Below are 22,408 nucleotides of genomic sequence, written 5' to 3'. Positions count from 1 at the left end.
GGCTTGCTGTAGCTCATCTCTTTCAAATCATGGCTTTGAATGTAGTAACAGTGGGGGATGAGTTAATGTATGCTTAATGTCCTGATGCTGGATTTGAAAATCTAGTGGAAAAACCTCATTTGCATATATGTATTAGAAACTTAATTTTAAATTCATTATCCAGCTCTCTGGATAGTGGAGACAAACTCAAAAAAAAAAAGTGTGCTATGACCTTCTTGGTTCTTCTCTGATGGAATGAAAACAGGGAAGGAAATAACCCAACTAGATTTGGAGGGAGAGATTGCGGTGAAGGGAGAGAATAGAAGTATAATGGAGAAAAGGGTCTCATGTGCAAAGATGAGATGTGTAAGCTGGCTGATACAGAGGAATGTGGGGAAAAATGTTTAAATATGAAGAGGAGGAGTTAGCTAGGCACAGAAAATCGGAGATTTTTACAGGAGAAAAGAAGAGGAAAAATTGGGGGAAATGGTGTTTTCAAATAAGGGGAAGTGTTGAGGGCAAGCAGCTGAAGTTAGAAGCAGTCAAATACACCAGTAAGGCAACAGATCTGCTGGTGATAAGTGGGTCACAGGAGTGGTGTCTACTTGCAGCTTAGCATCAGAAGAGAAAGAATCTTGTACATGGTGATGACTGCATGGAGGAATGTGCAAAATATTGGTACATGGGCATATTTTGCAAGTAGGAGAAAATTTAGGTGAGCGAGACAGGAATGGAAGAGTGTGCTTGCTGAGCTACTGGGCTGTGGGGTTTGGTAACACTGGAAATTGCTTAGCTCTAGAAGTCTTTAGGCTCTACACTTCCCTGCTGTCTGGAAATAAGTGTGAAGGTGCTATCAAGATGCGAAGCTCTTCCTGAGTTCCCTGTTACTTGGTCCACATTAAATAAGCAAGCGTTGTTGACGTCAAATGATAGATGCTTCTGCTGTTGCAGGAGCTGTTCAAGGCTTGCCAGGCTGATGTGCTACTTTTACATACAGCAGCATCTATGTAGGCTTGTAAGACTCAATAACTTTTATTTGAAAACACTGCTGCTTGTGTGAACAGGTTTTTCTGGGTTTTGCTTGTGTGGCTAGTATTCTTTGAACATTTTTTAGTGTAATTTTTAACAGCAAGCTATTAAAGAGTCATATGAGTAACTTCATCCTGCTCACTAGTAACAAATGTCTTGATCTGTCATGTAAGTTTTATGTCTTCTCCAACTTTATTCAAGTCTCTTGAGAGTCATGCAGAACCTGAGAAGAGCCAAATGAGACTCAAAATAGATGTAGTTATGTTACTGAGCTCTTAAGTGCTGTTTCACATCATTCATGCAGTGGTTTTATCTGATTAAGGACCATATTTTAGGGCTTAGAAGATACACAACTATGTATACTGTGTGCTTGCACATCTATGTGCCTTTGAGGTTTTTCATTTTAACTGACTGAATATTTAAATGAAGAATAGCCTAAATTTTGCATAATGTTTTACTGCTGTTTTGAGTGGCTTAGTACAGCTAAGCAACTAGCAAAAGTTTATATCTCTGTCTTGTGAAAAGCTTATGGTGGTGATAATAGATTGATGCATTAACACTTAATGGAATCTCAATATACATTACTTTAAATGAATAATATATCTTTATTCTGTGGTGATCGAATTATAAACTTGTGTTTAGAACCGTGTTTCTTACTATGCTTGGCTTTTATTTTTTTCTACAACAAATTCATCTTTTGTATCTTTTTCATGATTGTTCTTGTTACATCATAGTATTATAATTTTATGATGGAGAATTGCACAAAGATTTTAGAAAATACAAAATCATTTCTTAATATGTTTCTCTTTTCATCTCTGTGACATGTTTAACAGTGCTCTTGCAATATCTATTGAAGTAATGTATTCTGTATTTCTTATACACAATTGTAAACTTGGTTATTTGGAGTTATAAAATTGGTTGCTTGCACAGGTGGTTGAAGTTTGAAGAAGATGTAGAAGATGGTGGGGAGAGGTGGAGCAAACCATATGTTGCCACATTGTCACTTCATAGCTTGTTTGAGCTGAGAAGCTGTATCCTGAATGGCACAGTTTTGTTGGATATGAGAGCTAACTCCATAGAAGAAATTGCAGGTATGTATTTATGCTGCATTTAATAGTTATAAAAATTAATGACAAGAATCAAGATAAATGTTGCTTACAAGAAAGTCTTGGAAATACTTTGCTCTATGTGTTGGAAATGAACCTGAAGTCAGACACAACTCGTGTGTTATTTTTTGTATTTTCAATTTGTGCTATTTTCAGAGTCAATTCTTATGTAAGGGAGAGAATTAAAATGGAGAAGGGAGCAAACTGAGGATATATTTTAGTAGAACAGATACATTCGTTACTCCTCTGCTGCCACACCACTTCGTGAGTTATGCCTATGCTAACTTCCACAAACTGAAACTACTGTTACACTAACTGCAAACAATCTAGCTTGAAAACAAACAAAACATAGGAAGATATTTTATAGTTATACAGCATGAAATCAGACCAGTTTAAAAAATGTGTCTGAGTTTAGAATGAGGTCAGAACTAGTATTTTTATGTACACGTTTTTCAACAAGTTTTAAGATGTATTTACTTCAGACACAGTTGAGTATGTTTTCTTTTTGATAAATTTGGTAGGTTAAATTCTAGAACTGTTCAGAAAAGTAGAAAGCAAGCAAATATAATGGATGAGACTTTTGTCCAAAAATGAGACTGGATGTCATTTTCTGTTTTCCCGATATTCCCTATAAAGATGAGTTAGTTAATGCAGGAGACTGGCAGTATGTTTGTTACTTTAATGGAGCAGATTGTGAGGGACAGTATAAGACAGATGTGTAATATAGTCTAAAGCAATCCTAAAGCTTTGAAAGTGATTGCTTGGCTATGCTTGAATCAGCGAGTGCACTGTGATACATTTTTCTCCCTTTCCGTATAGGGTAGCTAACTTGAATTAGATTGTTTATAAATAATTTTGTTAGTAGACAAAATAAAGAAAGTTTCCTGTAATCTATCAAGGCAGAGGTAATAAGTGTTACAATATAAATGTATTTAAGGGGGACTTTAAAACCCATTATTGAAATGAAGCTACTCTGCTTGTGCTCTGATGTGCCCTGGATTGTTTCTAGTGCTGTATTCTTGATCCTGTTTAAAAATTTCTGTCCATTTGATCAATGAAGATATGGAGCAAAGTGCTACACTATTTTATCATCTGAGGTCACTAATTTCCTGTTTCTCTGTACTTAGTGAGGGTTAGTCTCATGCTCATCATGGTTATTGGACTCCAAATTCTCCTTAACAATATGGAGGATTATTTTATTTGTATAACTTGCTTTTATATCTTTGTAATTAGAACCTTTACCTTGCTTCTACCTTACTGGATTTCACAATGTATGTGAAAAGTATGCTGTAACTGTGAGTCATATATTTGATATTATGTATGATTTATACATTGTATGGCATTCTAGACATATATTAGTTTAGGTAATACTAGATAAAGCTACATGTTAACAGAAAATGTAGAATACCTTTTGTTGAGGTAACGATACCAACAACAGTGTAAGAAAACTTTCTATCACTTGAAGACTATGAAGACAACTGTTTAGTGATGGTTTGAATGTCTATGCAGGTGTCAGATATAATTTGGTTTAGTAATTTAAACTATTGGTTAAGGGAGGTATTGTTCAATGGGTTATATTTAACAGTGGAGGCAAAATGCTACTCTCCACATTTATCAGTATCAGTGTTTATCAGTATGCTGCTTTATTGTTTGTTTATTTTTAAAAAATCAAGGTGTGCTCAGATCAGCTACTTGATGCTCTTTTATTACTGTTTGCTTAAATAGTGCACTAAGATCTTCAAGCTTGAGTTTGAGCATTTTTAATCCAGAAGTCATTCATCTACTTCCATAGTCACTAGGAGATCCCTTCCAGAATTGGTTTTATTCACATAAATAGAAAAGTGTGGATTGTCACAATAAAAATAGCTTCAGCAAAATTCCCTATACCCCAGGAGGAAAATTCTGTATAGTGAAACCAAAATAAATATACCTTTATAATCTTTTAACACCTAATTAGTTGTAGTCATGTTGGTTTTGTTTTGTTTTTAGTTAATATGTCCAAGATTAATATGTCCAATATGTCCCATGTTCCCACTACTAATTGTGGTTTTAAACTCATCACAAGTCTAAGTTGTCCCTTGGTAAAGAATTGGATGAGTTACTGTAGTGCTATTTTTGAGTAAGTATTGCTTTTGAGATATCTTAATTTTTCTTTTTTGCCTCGGAAATTTTTCCTTTTTTTTTTTTTTTCTCTCTGAGAGTAAACTTTAAATTACTTTCCTGAGTTACTATGTACTATTTTAAATTCATAAGCACCTCACACTGTGGTAGATGTGCATATTTTGTTGGCTATTTTATTTGATCTGAGTGTGTTCTTGATAAGGTGAAAAAGTTTGCAAGGATTTTTGTATTTGAGAAAGGAACTTTTCTACTACAGGTTCAATTAGCAATGACGAATTTTTATTTTTATTTTTTTCTTTTAAGCAGTTTTTCAGCACACTCCTACTGTGAGCAAATCATTCTATAAATTACCCCTCTTCTGTCTTAAGTTCCTCTGAATAGTTTTATTTTCACTATAAATAAAATTCCTAATCTATCTGTTCTTGTCTGTTTTTATTCTTTGAGTTGCTTTTTTTTCTTCCTCAATCATGTTACTTTGTAATTTCTTGCTGTAACACTACATATGAAGTTATGTCCAATGATAACAAAATGTTACAAAGGAACTAATTAGGCACCACTGGTATAAGTAATGATCTTTATGGTAGTAGTGGCAAGCATGCCATAGTGATACATGTGCTAGGTAAATTAGAAATGCAGTAATTCCAAATAATCCGTTGGTCTGCTTTTTTTCCACATAAGTTACTTCTGGAGCTGAAAATGGGGTAGGATCTCTTAGGAAATCTTTTCCCATCTCTTCTAATAATTTGCTATTCGGTGTCAGTAGTTATCACAGATACAACCTTATTATGTATTGTGCTATACAGATCAAACATTATTTTTACTCTGGAGTTGGTATCTGTTCCAAATGTGTATGATATTCTTGAATTTTAGAGTTGAAAGAAATAGTTCCTAGCCTATTGGCTTCAGTTGTTTTCAACATTTCACTCCCCATAATTCCTGTGCTCCTGATTAACAGTTCAATAGTAAGTTCCTTGTTATTGTTGTTTAAAGTTTTGTCTTTTGGTAACTTTCTACATTGCTATATTTCATTTTCTCTTTTAAGAACAACTATATTAGTTCTTTTTAAGTAGTTCTTTCTTTTCTTTTTACTTAAAGCTTTTTTAGGAAGAAATGTGTGTTGTGTATTTGTATTTGTTGGTAACATCTTGCTATCTGGGCCATGTTCCAATTTCAAATTATTCTGTAAATGCAGTACCAGTATTTGTATCCTTGAAAGAGTTATACTTAATCTACATTGCTAAATCGAGACAAAGAATTCTGATTTGTTCTGGTCAAGGCTTTTAATCTATAAATTCTTATTCACTAGATCATAAAACTTCACCACTTAGCCCTTGAAAGTTTCTTCTATTCAAGTCTGTGTTTTAAGATCTTAATGGGCTTGTGGTAAAATCTACAGATGAGAAAATATCTTTTATACTGATTGTATGCCTCTCAGAATATTTTGTGTTTCACCACTGGAAACTCTGATAGTTCTGCATAAAAATATTTTGGCACCAGTGATACAGTGAGAGTTTTTAAATCATCCTGTGTTCCAGTTTGTCCATTCTTGATTAAGTCATTTTTAATAAGAGTTGGAATGAGAAAGAATCTAATCTACAAGGTTGCAAATGGACACCTAATTTTCTTAGTTGATAAAGAGCTTATTCTTACTTATGATGTTGAATTCACAGAAAATATCCTATTACAGTAGAGACTCCTGAGATAGATTTCCAACATTGTAATCAAGCAGGGAAAATAGCATGTTAATTCCTGTCATTTCTCAAATTGTTCTTAAATTTTATGTGACAGATGTTTTTTTCCTTGAAAACAGCTTCATTCCTCCACTGAAATGCATTTTTAAGTATATTTTAGGCTTTTTTATTTCTTTTAATATGGCTTGTTTTTGAAATAATGTCTTTGAAGTGGCTGCTTTATGAGTAAGCTAGCACTACATACACAAGGAGTTCCATTGAACATTTGATGTAGTAATATTTTATCGATCACTTCTGTATAGAGCATATGCTAAAAGGAAGTCTGAAAAATCTATGTAATCAAAACAGTTTATTTTGGAACTTGTCTTTTGAGGAGATATTTGCCAGAATCTGACTGCACCATTAGGGAGCAGTATCACTGTGTTGTTCAAGTTGGCAGATGAAAATGTTCTCTTTTGATATTTTCATTTAGTTCCTTTGAAACCATGTAGCTTCACAAATTACCATCTGTTTTGTTGGTTTTTTTTTAAATTGTAATCACTGAATGAACCCAAAAGGTTCTTCCATTTAACATATGATGCCATTTTTTATCATTTGGTTCAAAGACTGTTTGGTCCAGCTTTTAATGGCAATGCATTCTCTAAATCATGAATCACAGATCTTGTGTTTTCTTGTAGTTGTGCGGAATGTACTGTGAACAAACGTGAAACATTTTCAAATACAAACTGTGCCCCCTGTGTTACTTGGTGGTGCTTTGATGACTTGCACACATTTGAATTGTTATAAAATTCTGTTTATTTTAAAAAGTGCTTTAATATTTTTTTAAATTATAATTTTAAATATTCCCATGTTTTTCAATCCAAATAGCTGACTGTTTTTTTTCCCAAGCAGTCTTTTCGTGTATGTTTCTCACAGTCGAATTTTCAATCTGTGTAACAGCTTAATCTTGTGATTGAGGTCACTGGACTCTGCTCAGCAACTCATGGCATTACATACCAAGTGTGCAATTCTATTGATTTCAGTAATATCAAGCTTTAATTTGAACAAGCCTTCTTTGTTTTTGTTTGCTTCAAGCTATGTTACTCCAACATAATGATATATTTAAACTGGCTACAGTTCAGATTTTATTTCACTGATTTCCTTTGTTTCAGCTGCAGTGCTCATGTTTTATTATCTTTCTATCATTGCTTTTATGGTAAATTTAACTTTTATTATAAACACTGCAACAAAGCATGAGATTACCTGTCAGCAATCTCTTTCTATTTGATCCTCCACCTGGATTTTGTTCAGTTTTCTTTCACCTTCTCACTTGCACAGATTTTTTTTTTTTGTTTGCTTTATTTACAGCTTGCCATGCTGTGACTACCTTCACAGAGAAGCATTTTTTAGGTTTTGTTCCTTTGTGTGTGAACTCTTACATTAAGTTGCATGGTATCTTTTGTTTTTGCGTTTTGTTCTCCCATGTCAACCACAAGTTTGGGAATTTTTTACATTGCACACGTCAATCTCAGTTATCATTTTCTGTATATATGGAACAAATGTCACTCATAGCTCTTGTTCTATAATAGAGATCCTTGTCCTATGGGACCTGCAGTGTTCTTTTGGTAGCATCCACTGTGGGATGTTAGAATAGCTCTGTGTTAACATTTCTTGCTGTCTGAGCTTCAAGCTGAAAATATTAGCCTTGTCTACTGTTCAATGTTTTGCAAACATGCTAGCCCTTGCTCTTCAAGTTGGAGACTCTTACTTTGAAAAACAGACATTTGTCACTGTCTCTCTTTCCTTTTCTATTTAGCTGAGAAGTTGAATGAAGCAAATTCAGGTACAGCTGAAAATTGAATCTGGCACTCAGTGCAGTGGAACACTTTACTTCTTTGGATGAACAGCCTAAGTCTGCTGGCTTAGATAGCTCATTTATAATCACTGTTGTAAACACCAGAATCAGGTCTTGGATCATAGTGCCTGATGCACTAGAGAAATGTGTAATAGGTTTCAGGTTAATGACAGGTTAGGATGTAAGACAGCATTTCATCTGCATGTTCTGCATAAAGCAGCAGTTTATGGTTGCTGGTGTTTCCTCTCCTCATCTTTTAAGAAAAGGAAGACAAGCACAAAACACACAAACCTTGGCTTTTAAATTAGATCTTGTAGTCAGCTGTCATTGCAGTCATGACATACAGAAAGGTTCATGTATTTTCTTCTTTTTCTTTTTCCTTCCAATCGTTAATCTCTTATTTTGTCCTGCAATTGCCTTATAAAATTTGGAAGATTGAGGGGTGTAAATACCAGGAAACTCACACAGTTATACACTGAGTTCAGTTTCTCCTACTGTAAACTGTCAGTAGCAATCTATATCAGATTACAGGCACAGGAATTCAACACTTGTCTTTTTGTCTGGTATACAGCTCAAAAATAAGATCTCCAGGTCTTGTTTGTTTACACATTGCTGCAGAAAATAGATTCAGTGTAGCTTTTCTGTTAGATGCTACTTCAACTTTAATGGTTTTTTTATTGCAAATGAAGTTCACCTTATTCTATACATTTACTTTGTGTTTTATCTGGGAGTTGCCTAAGTATTCTTGTGACCTGATGGGCATGCTGTGGACCTAGAGAAACAGAGACTTTTACTCCAGTGTTATCTTTCTCACCTTTTCTTGGATCTGGGATGGCACCACATGGCTCAAGCTGCGTGTGCTTGTACAGCAGCACGCTCTGCAAGGAGGTTGCTTTGTAATAGTCATCTCTGTGGTGAGTGAAAGTAGCCAACCTGCTCACATGTCTTTGCCAACCTGACTGTAGGGATAGGATGGATGTGGTTTCCTGTGCTGGGCTTGTACATGGGTGCCATCCTGTAATTGAACTAATTTGAAGTTCTGCACCCCTGATGCTTTAATTCACAGCCTTGGTAATTTGTTCACATGTGATGAGGAGTTATGTTGGAGTTAGTACAATAACTTGCTTCAGTTTGGCCTGAAAATAAATTTACAGGTAGATATGTTTTATGTAAATGAAGTACTTTAACAGGGAATGTGTTGTTGAAATTTTATGAACTGCCAATTTCTTTTGTATCTTTTTTAAACAACTAGGGCAAGAAGAATGTCTGTCTTTAAAAACTTAAGAAATGTATTAATTATAAGTCAAGATTCCTTACTGAAAAAACATCTATTTGTTGCTTAGCATAAAAAGCTTGGAAAGTCTGTATAATGATGCTCTTATACAAGTAAGATACAGTGCTCTGAAGTTGTTGGTCTTTTCTCTCTGCCACTTTCACTTGTGACAGACATGCTGAAGTAAGCAGGAATTTATCAAAAATGGCAACTCAAGGTAAGCCACTTTGTTCTCAGTTTGCAAGGAGATACAAATGATTAGTTACTGCATTAGCGAACACTGCTACCTCCCTACAGAGGTTATCTGATTTAGAGAATCTGGCAGAGCATCTTGGCAAGGAAGAGGATAAGGATATGATTTTTCCCTTTTTCCTGGCATTTTCTGTCCTTCAGTGGAACATTTTAAATATTGACATCATACTCCAAATTTAACATACATTAATATTTAATATGCAAAATACTGTAATTCTAGGAATGACAGTATAGAAGTCAAATTCCACTGATGTGTAAGAAAGGTGATGATCACAACTCTAAATTTGACTGTTCTAGAGGAGACCTGTTTTAGTTCTTTTGCAGCCTTTGAGCAACTCAAGGTAATACTTGGTTTTACATCTTGTTCAATTTGTTTTCTGTCACCAGAATTAAAAAGGATGGAGATTAGGATCTTCTAATTTGTGCTTTAGCCCAAATGCCCCAGGTTATATGATTATTTACTTTTTCCTCTGAAGTGTGTATCTCTCAGGAATTACTGGACTGGTTTTGATACTGTAAATATTAATGTACTAGGCCTTTCTAAAAAATAATATTCTTTGGGATAAGAGCCTGTTCCTCAAAAGGCAGTAAAGTTGGGCAGGAAAATGGATGCTTTTCTTGGATCTGGTGTTTTCGTTGGTTGTTTTTTTTTTCTTATATTGCAAATATTTTCTTATTCTTCACTCTTGAATAAAAATTATTGAAGACTTTATCTTGAATTTGTGCCACCCTTTCTTTTGACTGGCGCTCTCTTATTACCATGTGTCTATTTCTTCCATGAGAGTCTTGAATAATAGAAAAACTCAGTTGATCTTGTCAGGGATCACAGAGCTGCCTGCCCAGGTGAAGAACTCTGCAGACAGACAGTCTTAGTTTAGGCACAGGATCCAGGTAGTGTTACTCCTAGATGAGAACTTTTGGTCAATTCATTTGCTAATGCTGTGTAGAATATAGCTGCTGGTGAGGGTTACAAATGATATCAGAAAGCTCTGTACCATACATCTCTTATGGTTGCATCTGTTGCTTGTGCAATGTCTGTGGACTTAGCCATGTCTTTTTGTGTTTGTCAACAGAAAGGGCTGTTGGTAGCCTCTTCACATTAGGTGAAATGTGCAGTTGTAGTTCAGCTCTTAATGCAGCTATGTATGACATAATGAACTGTTATGTGGATGTTGAGAACTTCAAAAAATTGTTTTTTTTTAAATGTAGATGTGTGTATTTGACTTAGTGATTAAACTATGTGTATAATTACATAATGCTTTTTATTCTCTCTCTTGTGGTTGACAAATATCAGAGACCTGACAAATTATGTTTCTACTGTAGGGCATCTGTTTTTTTTTTGTTTTGTTTTTGTTTTTTATTTTCTTTGCTCTGCTTGCTTTGCCACTGGGTTTACTGGAAGACATTGGTTTGACTCCAGCACAGACTTCTGAGTTGTCTGAATTTTCAAGACAAGAAGCTTTTGACTCAGTTTATTTTATTACTGCTTTTGTGCAGCAGTTTCTTCTAATAGATATGCAAGTACATTGTGTACTTAAATACTGTTTTACTTACTTTGATACAGATTTTTTTCTTCTCTTATGCATTATTACTGTTGCTAATAGAATTTCCCTAAATAATGATTTAAATAACCCTACAGAATTCTCAACAGTTCTTTCCCAATTGAAATACACAATGCATCCCTTTGTTAATAGTTTTGAATGTAAATATGTGGATATTTTCTGCCAGTGAACTGCAAAAGTGACTGATTTTTTTTTAATCAGAAGGATCAATTTTACTCACACATCTTTATAATGATTTTCTTGCATGGACATATGTGTTGGGCAGTAGAAAGAGGTCCTATTCATTATTTCCTGTATCTTCTTATCTCTCTCTCTCTCTTTTTTTTTTAATACTGTACTAAAAACAATGTAGTTTTAAAAAGCAGATCTAGACTATGATCTCCTGTGGTAAGTATAAAAGGAATCAAAAAGTTATTTATTCTCACAGCGAGACAGTTCTTTGCAGCAAATATGATACCAGTGGGAGAGAAGACACCTTAGATGCATCACAATCCTGGGTTTAAAGGTATTATGTGTGGGAATGCTTCAGGAATGATTTCCAAGCTAGATGGGTGACCTTGGCATGGGAACTTCCTGCAGTATTTGAGGTACTGACCTCGTTACATGAATACCTTCTTTTAATTAGTTTTTTTCTCTCTGAAGGTCACACATTTACGTATAACTTACTTTGTGCTAAAGGAACAGATATTTTTGATTAATAATCTTGTAGGGTACTAATTTTTGTTACTGCAACTTTTTTGAAATAAAGTTCTTTGTCTTTTCCCTATTTTGTTATGTTTACATTTTTTTTTTTTTTTCAGACATGATTCTGGACCAGCAGGTGGGCTCTGGGCAGCTCAGTGAGGACGTTCGTCATAGAGTGCATGAGGCATTACTGAAACAGCATCACCATCAGAACCAGAAGAAGCTGAGCAATAGGATCCCGATTGTGAGATCTTTTGCTGATATTGGAAAGAAGCAATCTGAGCCACATTCTATGGATAAAAATGGTAATATATTGCTTTATTTTGCATTTTGAACTTTCAGTAACATCCATCTGTACGGTATTTCTTGTGCTTTGTACCTGAAGTTTTTTCTCTGAAAGAGTGGTCAGGCACTGGAATGGCCTGCCTAGGGAGGTGGTTGAGGCACCATCCCTAGCGCTGTTCAAGAAGTGTTTAGATGAGGTGCTAAGGGATTTGATTTAGTCGTTCAGTGGGTAGGGATGGTGATAGGGGAATGGCTGGACTAGATGATCTTGTAAGTCCTTTCCAACCTAATGTATCTATGAATCTATGAACTTCAGTGATTATGATCTGAAAAGTTCCTATATATAAATAGAAGCTTTCACATGTGAGAGTGGTTACTCTTAAGCATTTAGTTACACACTTGTTTGAATATGAAATTCAAATATGTAGAACAACTCAGTACTGTGCAGAGATGTCCAGCTGAGCTGGCTCAAGTGTTGCAAGCAGGTTAGCTTTGTCAGTGTGGCATTCTGTCCTATGTAATTGGTGTGGGATGTCCCTGATGCAGGACTGCTTGAGTACATGCTTGGCACTTTGCTCAGAGTATTTCAAATTTTGTAATTGACTTTGTGGGGTTAAAAAGAAAATTATTCTCAAGACTTTGGAGAGAGAACGTGAGCTGTACATTATTCTTTCAGAAAATCACTTATTGAAAAATTGTTTATGAAAGTGAATGAGCAAGTCTGCAGAGTGGTTCTACAGTAAAATATTGAGATTTTTCTTACTTTTATAGAAGTCATTATAAGCTTATTGTTATACATAACTATCATGAAAGATCTTAATGCCTCTTATTTACTTAAAAGCAAGTAGGTCTAAAGTAATTTGCAGTCACATTTTGCACATATTTACAGTTAACTCTCTGGAATTATGCACTACAGAATTACTGAGCCTCCATATTCAGTACAATAGAATTACCCACAATGTTTTAGTCTGAGCAGCACTGGATGGTAACTACTGGCTCTTATTCCAGAAGTTGCCTTGGTTATAGTGAACTCTCAGACCATCCTGCTGTTGTGTTTCTGTTCAGGACTGTAGTGAGCTCACCTGACACCTGGAGGGGTGAAGGATGAGGAAGCAGCCATAGCACAGAGGGTGCAAGAGGCATGTGTATGCTGTGAGGCATGGAATGAGAGGAGAGTGAGAGTATTGTAGTGAGTTTTGGTCTGCAAAGCTGGGGCTGTTGATATGAAGATAAGATTACCTTTGGTTTCAAGGATATATTATTAGTTTCACTTCCTGCTATGTGAAGTTCCAATAGGTACTTTTAAATCTAGCTGCTTCCCCGAGGAATACTGTAAGACCTGAGAGGAAATGCACAATTTCATCTGAAGAGGATATTAAATAGAACTGTGCTAATCATGCCCAAATATCATTTCAGGAGTGAGAGAAAAAATAGATTTTATTGAGATGTGAGCTTTTACGTATATGGATACACAAAGTAGTAAAAATAGGTTGGATGATTGCCCATCATTAATGCAACTTTCAAAATAAAACTTCTATTGATTTGATTCAACTTTTGCTGATGGCCTTAAACAGGTATTCAGTAATCACTTTAAAGAAAGGTAATCCTATTCCTCATTCTCTGTGAGAGGAAAGATAGAAACTTGTACTCCTCAAATTATCTGCAATAATTTTCATATAACAAAGGCCCCTCAAAGCCAACTGAAAATATCATCAGCTTAGTTTGAGTACCTTTCTCTACATATTAGTGGAACTGATGCAGCAATTCATTCCAGAAACTTCTCAATTTTATCTACATTTTGTTGTGAACCTTCATATCTATTTAATTCTCAAAGTAGATTCTGATCAGAATCAGGGCAGCATGTTAAAAACACTAGTTTCATATACTCAACGGTTAAGTGATTTTATAAGTAGAAAGAAGTTTGTGTTTATTGTGAAAGGTGAAAAACTGAATTCCCCATTCATGTGTTTTTGTATAGGTGCCTCTGAACTCCTGGTTCAAAAATCATTTACAGTTTTTTATTTAAATTAAATTAAAAAATACAAGTTGAAGTAATTGTAGGAACTTTTATACAAAGATATTTCAGCCTTTTATCTAAATTACAGCAGAGCTTTCCAAAAAGTCTTTTTGGACACAGATGTCTTCTAATCAGATTGAAGAACTGCTTTTCTGCTTGCATTCTGTAAAGCCCTAATGCAATTAGGGAGTCTCCTGTGTTGATCTCTTCAAAATAGATGATGGCTCTATTATAAATCAAAGGGGTTGATTTATTTTAAATTTCTCTCTTTTCATCCATTGACCTATTATATTGAAAAGTTTGAATCATATTTTGTTATCTGAATTGTACTAAATTAGCATAATATTTAGAAAATAAATGTTCAGTCAAAATTTTTAGTTTTCAAAAGAAACCATTTTTTTCTCTTCAAGACAACAGCAGGTAAGCATTTCATGGGCTTTAGAGGCAACTATTATCACAGTGCTCCAGGAATAAAGGGATGGGAAGCACGTGGACTGTTGCCTTTTCTGGCATGTTGCTAGTTATTTCTTTGCACTGGGTAGCTTACGATAATAAATGGCATGTAAATTATGTAGACATTAAGCTGAGATGCTCATCTTTCAGGAACTTTGATGACATCACAAGCTTGATCAAGAGTAGGAATTGAGTTTTCTGACCATGCACTTTGCCATTGCCTCATGACCCAAATACTAGAGTTCAACTACTGTGTTATGCTCACTGCAGCTACATATTTCTTTTCTGATTACTATGGAATTTGTGTACAAGCTTCTCTTAATAATACAAAAATGAGTTGCTAAAGTACAGCTTTGGATCAGGTGAAAGTATGAAAAATGAGCTAAATTTATAAAAGAAAGCAAAATTAAGAGTTATAAACATCTAATGCTATTAAGAGTATGCTGTAAGACACATCTTTGTTTCCTGAGTACAAACTGGTAGAATTCAATCAAGGAATAATTTTCACCTATTTATACCTATTTATGCACAAACATTTTGTAGAATTATGTTCATACAGAGAATGTTCCATGTTTTGTTGACAGTAGTGGTACCGTTCGCTCTTCTTATTAAAGATGTAGGGAGATTCTACTGATGAACATATAGCCCAAAGATGTGCTCACCCTTAAGAATGGCCACTTAATTTTCCACATTCAGTTTAGTCAGAGGAATTTATAGACCATTTCTGGCTGTAAGGAAATTCTCAGTTTGGTTACATTTATGTTTAGTGTTGACAGTTAATCTGATAACAATGTCAGTGGCCTGTAATTTGTGAAATAAATGGTTCAGAGAAGCTGGTGTGCAGACTGTGGTGCAGCTGAGGGTGCAGTATCCCTTCTTTGTTCAAGTTTCTTACCCATGATGGTTTATCATTGTCTCCATTTCAATACATTCAAGAATGAAATCTGAAAATGAAGATATGATCTTAAATTCCATATGTGACTGTGCTGATGTCAGTCCACTGTGATATCTTTGCTGGAAGATGGTTGTACATATATACTCCTTCCAATTTTTTCTTTCTTTAAGAGTGTGTCAGACCATCTAATTAATTTGCTTTGTATTTAGTAATATTATCTTTTGTTTACAATGGCTTTTCTTCACATCCTCTGCAGGGGTAAGATGTCAGAGTGCTAGGGATCTACCATGCATTTGTAATGCTGCCATGCTGTGTTTAACTTTCACTTTTTCATTAAGCATCAAAACTGTGAGAATTAAAAGCCTGCTTTTCATGTTTCAATAAAAAAATGACTGTCAAATTTGGCATAAGAGCAACAAAAATCTATATATTTTTTGTTTAAAAGTCTAATTTGACACCAAATACCCCAAATAGTGGGTTGCAATAATTTAGCATAAATACTCTAAAAGCTAGATTTGAAGTAGGAATCTTTGTCATTATTAAATAATCAGTGTAAAGTTTGACTTGAAAAGCAATTTAACCTATTTTTATAGAGATTAATAGGATTTTTACTCTGATATCTGAAAAATTCCTAAGAAATACTATTTCCTAAGAAATAAGAAATTTCTTATTTTTCCTAAGAAAGACAATTGCAAATACACACTACCTTTCTACTAGAAGCACAGGAATGCTAAGATGATTTCGTAATCATCTCTACTTCTCTAAGATGTTCTACAATTCAGAATTTAAGTATATGAAGCAGAATCAATAAAAACTAAGTTAGGAAATTTTCTTGATGTACACATTTCCATTTTTTATTAGCTATTTTAATTTTTAATATAGGCTTAAGAGTATGTGTGTGTATATATATATATGCTAGGATCTAGCAGAACTTCTACTGAATGAAACTGAAGAAATGGGAGGAGTATGACAGGATTAGGAATTTGTAAATTGTATTTTCCCGCACATTGTTGAAGTGTTCTTTATCCATAATAGCATGATCTTGTGCATTTTTTCTGTTCCATGTGTATGCCACCTATAACTTCTTCCTCTTTGGCATCTGAGCAAACACTTTGTTAGTGTAAAAAGTCCATTATACCACACATCATGTTTGATTTTGAGAAATTCTGAAATTCTAAAAAGTTTTTTATTGAACTGCCAAAGAGCTTGAAGAAATAAATCAGTGGCATGTTAAAATAAGGGTCTTCAGAATGAACTGAATGAGTTACCGGAGCAATTTGCTTTGACAGGTTCTTTTTCAAGCATTTTTCAAGTTATTTTGGTTGGTATGTTTGGCTAATATGGACTTCATTGTTTGCATTAGTGTGAGCATTCTGAGTTGTGTAAGTCTATGCTTGGCATCTGGTTAAGAAGAGTATGGTGTAGTATTGAATTAAGTCTAAATTACCAGTTCTCCAATGGCGTTTTTTACATTACTCAATTTCCCTATCTGTTCTAATCATTAGGTCAAGCACTTATGTCAGTGCTAGATTATGGCATATGAGATTTAGATGATGTCAGTGTACATATGGAGACAGACAGGCATTACTTTGGAGCACCCTGAAAAGGGAGGAAGACATTTCTAGGAATGTGACCAAGTTCCTTCATTTTAGGAGCCGGTTTCAGTGAATGCCATATTTATACCAGTGTTCTAGCAGTGGTGATTTTGGATCAGATGGGTTATTCCTGCTTTCTTTGCAGTGTGGGCAAGCCCACTGATAGTTAACTCTAGCTTAAAATAGCTAGCACTTTACTTTTTGCTTTGTATTCTTTTCAAATGTATGTATTTTAATGAAAATATTTTATCCACAGATTTTAAATTACTAAAATATAACTCAGAAACATTTTCATTTGATATTTATTCTTTTTCCATATTTCCTTCTACCCATGATAAAATGTATAAATCTGTATGTATAAAGCTGTATCATTCATCTTCGTATTTCTTCATTTTGCTCTGTCTTTGTTGTGTCTGTCTCTAACAGGCTCATCTCATCTCTGTATCTTCCTCATCTCCTATCCTTTGGGTTCTGTAAACTCCCTGAAGGTTTGGAGGTAGTATAAATACCAATTCCTGCTTGGTCTTCAGATCTTTTCGAGTGTACAACCATGTCTTCATCTGAATTTCTTGACAGCATGGAACTTCTTGCTGTTGTGATTAAAAAGTACCTCAGACCTTTGTCAGCAGCTGTGGCACATTTATGGGAAGCTTATGTGGAATGATATTCTTTAATGGGTGGGAAGTTATTTTGGATACCGTTTCTTTGTAAATTCATTCTCTTGCATCTGTTTGTAAAATTGCAAATCACAGCATTTTAGTTCTGAGTGCATGACTTCATATGAATTATCTTTGAGATTCAGTTCTAGTGTTAGAAAAATGGGTAAAATGATTTCTTCCCTACCCTCTTAAATTGTGTTTTTTTATCAAGCACCAAATGCCACTTGCAGTTACGTAGACACAATGGAAGTGTGATATGAAATGATATTTATCAAGAGACTTGAAAATACATATACAATTCACTGTGCAAAGGTGGGATCACTACTGTTATATTAGAATTTTAATGTATACTTTGGAAAACTTACTGCTTTTCGATCTGAATTTTAGTCTAAAAGGACAGCAAATACATTTAGATTTGGCAAGTTGGTGACAAGTTACAGTGAAAAGCCCGAAAGACTGTGATAGTTGGCTTGCAAATCAGATTTTTTTTTTCTTCTGAATGGGAAGAAATACATATGGTTTAGAAAAATAAACTACTATTTTTCCAATTGAATTTCCTTTGGTGTGTCAGATACATCCAGTTTATTTCCATTAACTCTGTCTTTTTAATCTGAATAGATTGCTTGGTATTTGTCATTAGAGTTCTAGAGACCTCTTGTATTTTAACTAAAAAATACTATATTCATAGTTAAATGTCTGAAGCTTTAGATTTTAAAGGCTAAAACTATATTGTAAGTGAAATTAATTTACTGATATTTATTTTTATTTTATATCACTAATCATCTCAAAACGTAAAGTCTTGAATCTGCAAATGCAGATATCCATTAGTGTATCAAATATGGACCTTATGTTGACTGATTTTACGTGACTTGGCTTTGCATGACATAATTTTTGTGTGAATTTTGGCTCTAGTGAAAGCTCTGGCTATTTCACGTTATCTGGAAAAAGAAAATCCAACACAAATATATACCAATTTAAAATATAATTAAAAAAAAATAAAACTGCTGATATTGGCATTTTAATCCCTAAATAAACCTTAACACACATTTTAGTGTGGATTTATCAGTCAGATCTTAAATTATTTTGTGTGTAGGCCAGATATTTCATTGATAATACATTTCTCTGGTACTTTAAAAATCTAAATAACTTTCTGATGAAATCTCAAAGAGAGCAGTTTTTCAGATGCTTCATGTAGATGGACTGCAGGATAAATCATGGCTTTTAAACTCAGATTTTATAAGTACTCCAAGTATTGCATCATACTTTTACACAAAACAAAACAGTATTTATGCCATGTAATGCATGAATAAAGATTTTACATGAGAAAATTAAAATGGAACTGGCACGAGCAGAATGAGGAAGAACAAAATAAATAGTAAGAACACTGCTACCTTTATGCCCTCTCATAAGAAATGGGTGGATTATATCTTCAGCATTCTTTCCAGCTTAGTCTACATACTGCCAGTTCAGAGAATGAGTGTACCATCTCAGTTATGACCTCAACGAAATTCGAGGTTGGCTTAAAATCAGAAGATAGGAATGCCCATGTTAAGTGTCACTCAATGTTGTGTTTTTCAAAGCAGATATTTAAAGCCTGGTTGGAGTTTGGTGATAGTTGTTTGTATATTTATTTGTTTGTTGTGGATGTAGTGCTTTGGATGTTCATTTGGACATGTTTGAATATTATAAAAGTAAAATTTGGAGACAACTTGAATTTAGTATAGCCATAATTCAGGGATGATTTGATGCAGTCGTGACTGTTGGGCTTTTAGTAGAAATCAGGAAGGAAATGTGTACTGAGGTTTTTTTCTTTTCTTTTTTTTTTTTTTTTTCAGTCCAGGTGTTGTGTGACAGCTCCCCCCTTTAACTGTCTGATGTTTCCTGGGGCCATTGTAGTGCCAATAATTGTGCCCTTCATTCATAGAAAACAATCAGCAGCTGAAATTAAAATGCACCTGAAGGTACAGCATATGCATACTTGCCAACATCCATTAGCTAACTGAATAATGAATAGAAAAACCAGTGTGGCATGGTGATGCACGTGTTCACTAGCTAGCCATCAGCATAATTGTGCACCTACTCCATTCAGAATTTCTTATTCACCTAAAAGAAATCTCTGTTAAGTCAACATGAAATTTTACACAAAATAAAGTTCAAGCCACCTTTGTGGCTTCATAGGTCTGGAATAGAGGAGGCTACCAGGTATGTAAATGGTTTGGTCTGTCAGCCATTCTTGACTGGAGAGAGTCACCATAGCTCAGCATCTACATGTTTAAAGTGCCAAATACATGGATGTTTAGTTATCCAAATATGTGTAGGGTTAAAAATCTCTCCAGAAAATAGTTGCTTTTTATCTTACTTTCTCTTGAAGGACCACATGGAGATCAGGTTGCAGATTCTTAGTTTGCAGATTGTATTGTTTCATAACAAATATGTGTTTCTGCAGCATATTATCATATGGATAACAGAGAGTGAAACTAGCTATCTTTTCTATCTTATATCTTTGATTGTTATTCAATCCAGTAAAATAAAAAATAAATTTAAAAATTACTTCATTATCCCAAGTTCCAGAAAGCTGTCTGAAGTTACAGTTGTTTAATCATCTCTTACTGCCTCAAGATGAAAGTTGTATTCTTTCAGATTAGTCCAGCATATGGGAAAATCAAAGTCTGAGGTCTTCTGTTGGCACAGAAAAATAACATATGCTATTCTTATAAACTTCACAACTTGTTTGTGACTTATAAACTTCACAACTTGCTGTTTCCTAGCATGTATGGTTTTACCCAATAAAAGAAAAGTGGACACAACATTTAAAAGTTAGCATTGTAATCTTAATTGCTCAGGGGACATTTCACAGTTCAAATTATGATTTTACATCTTATGATATTAAAACCTCAGCTTTTATAATGAGTGGTCCATGTTCCAACAGTCAGATTTTTTTTCTCCCATGTAGATATTCATGTTCTCATTTTCTTGAAATTTTGGGTCCAGAGTAATTATCAGTGTAAGTTCATAATTAGCAATAGAATGATGATAAATTACTATTTTGTTTGCTTTCCTGTGCACAAAATCTTTATACCATAATGTGCATGTTAGTATGAGTAATTATTACAAATATTTTCTTTGGTATAGATTGTAGAATAATGAGAAATCTCTAAAAGGAAGAAAGTAAGAGTTAAGTAAACCTAAGACTTCCTGGTAGAAATATTCCCAGTGCATTTTATGGCATGTATTTTAGGATTACTGAAATATTGTTTTTCCCTGTTACGTTATTGAAATTATCAAAATAGAACAAAAAGCATATTAATATTGAAGTTTTAATAGTTACATTGCTACAGGATGTTCCTTATAAACTTAATAGAGAAAAAAATAGTTGTATTGAGTAGTGTATGGGTATACTTAGTGTTTAGGTGATGGTGGAACAATGATACAACTCAGTGACATTTTAAGTTCTAACTAAAACAGAAAAAATGAATGGCTGTTTATAAGGATCTTGCATAATTAGTAATTGATGGCTTCCAATTTGTGGAAGTTGACTCATGTTGTTTTTAGGAATTACGAGTCTTAAAATTATTTTAACATATATTTCTTTAAGGTGCAGTAACATTTTCTTCTGAAATTAATCCATAATTCTTGCCATATAAAAATTCTAATATTGACTTATTCTTAGCTGCTTGGCTAGGCTAACATAATAGTCATGTCTGTTTTCCTGTTGTTTTCTGTTTAGTTCATTCACTATGGTCCTTGGCAAAAGCCCTTATTTCTGTTCTTGTTTTGATCTTTGTTCTGAATCTGAGAGAAAATTGAAATATTTACATTTAATAGTATGTTTACAAATAATTTTGAAACAGTCTGTGCCTGTACTTTCTAATCAAAGAAAATTTTCTCTTGCTAAGCTATCAGCATGCTTCACAAGTCTAAAAAGTGATCTGTGGAATGAGAGTTCTGTCTAGTGGAAAATGAAATATTGATTTTCATGAAAACCAAACATTTATCAGCAAGTGTTTATACTGAAAATTTGTGGCCAGAGTTAGAGAGGGATACTGAACTGCTCAGCTTTCACAGAAGCTGGACATTGTAGTTTTCTGGACATAGTTGAGGTTCTCTTGTAAGTCACTTGTCCTGTTCAGTCTGGGTCCTGCAAAGCACTCTGTTTCCTGACTGGCTGAGGACATGCTTGGACTACAAATGGGTGTGATGAAGATGCTGAGGGTACATGATGGCTTTTTGATTTGCCCAAACAATGTGCCTAGCTTAGGATTGTCTTTATAGTCATATGTCTTGAACATATGGTCTTTGTTACTAGTTAAGTTTAGATTGATTTTTGCCAGAACCAGTGTTTTTGCATCATAAATTCTTAGTCATATGAGAGACTTTATTTGCTATGGATACAAATATATGCTGGGCACAGGATACTGATTGTAGGCCAGTTGGACTCTACTCTTCCTCAGTATGTGTTACAGCAGAATGGGGTAGTTGGCTCATACATTTAGTTCTTTTTCCTGTGATACTTTGCTATGAGCAGGTTCCTGTCATGCCAGGGAGAGCATTAAGAGTAAAGGGATGGGCAGGAAGGCCCATCAACCCAGGGGGTTGTGTTGCTGACCTACTGCCTGCCTCACAGTGTAAGTGTGGCTGAGCATGGGAGTAGTGCTAGCATTAAGTAAAATATGTTTTCTGAAACCTATATTCGTTATTTAATCCTGGTTTTTTTTTGTTTTGTTTTAAGCTTTTGCTGCAAAAATTTACTTGGTTACAAAGTGGCTTACAAGAGACTGAGGTGTGTTAAAACAGTTCTCATACTGAGATATTTTTATAGCTTCTGTAGAGTACTGTGCTAAATCCACACAGCAATTTTTGAAAATGTCTTTGCCTAAATATTTGTTTTATATGTGTCAAGGTCACAGTGTTCAATACTGAGATGAAATCATCTTAATCTCTGTAATGTTTTTTTTTTTATAGCAGCCCACTTT

General features: G+C 34.3%; 1 protein-coding gene across 2 annotated transcripts in view; it reads left to right on the top strand.

The window, feature by feature from the left end:
* SLC4A10 (solute carrier family 4 member 10) overlaps positions 1 to 22,408 on the top strand; it is a 111,852-nt gene that overhangs the window by 46,503 nt on the left and 42,941 nt on the right. For both annotated transcript variants that reach the window (XM_065751306.1, XM_065751307.1), the window contains 2 exons: positions 1,939 to 2,099; positions 11,648 to 11,836. In XM_065751306.1, the coding sequence (XP_065607378.1) occupies positions 1,939 to 2,099; positions 11,648 to 11,836 (350 nt within the window). The remainder of the gene's footprint in view (positions 1 to 1,938; positions 2,100 to 11,647; positions 11,837 to 22,408) is intronic.

This window comes from Cyrtonyx montezumae, unplaced genomic scaffold (assembly GCF_038088225.1).
Source record: "Cyrtonyx montezumae isolate F1298 unplaced genomic scaffold, pur_monq_1.0 scaffold_7, whole genome shotgun sequence".
Classification (NCBI taxonomy): Eukaryota; Metazoa; Chordata; class Aves; order Galliformes; family Odontophoridae; genus Cyrtonyx; species Cyrtonyx montezumae.
This window is presented reverse-complemented; position numbering and strand designations above follow the sequence as displayed.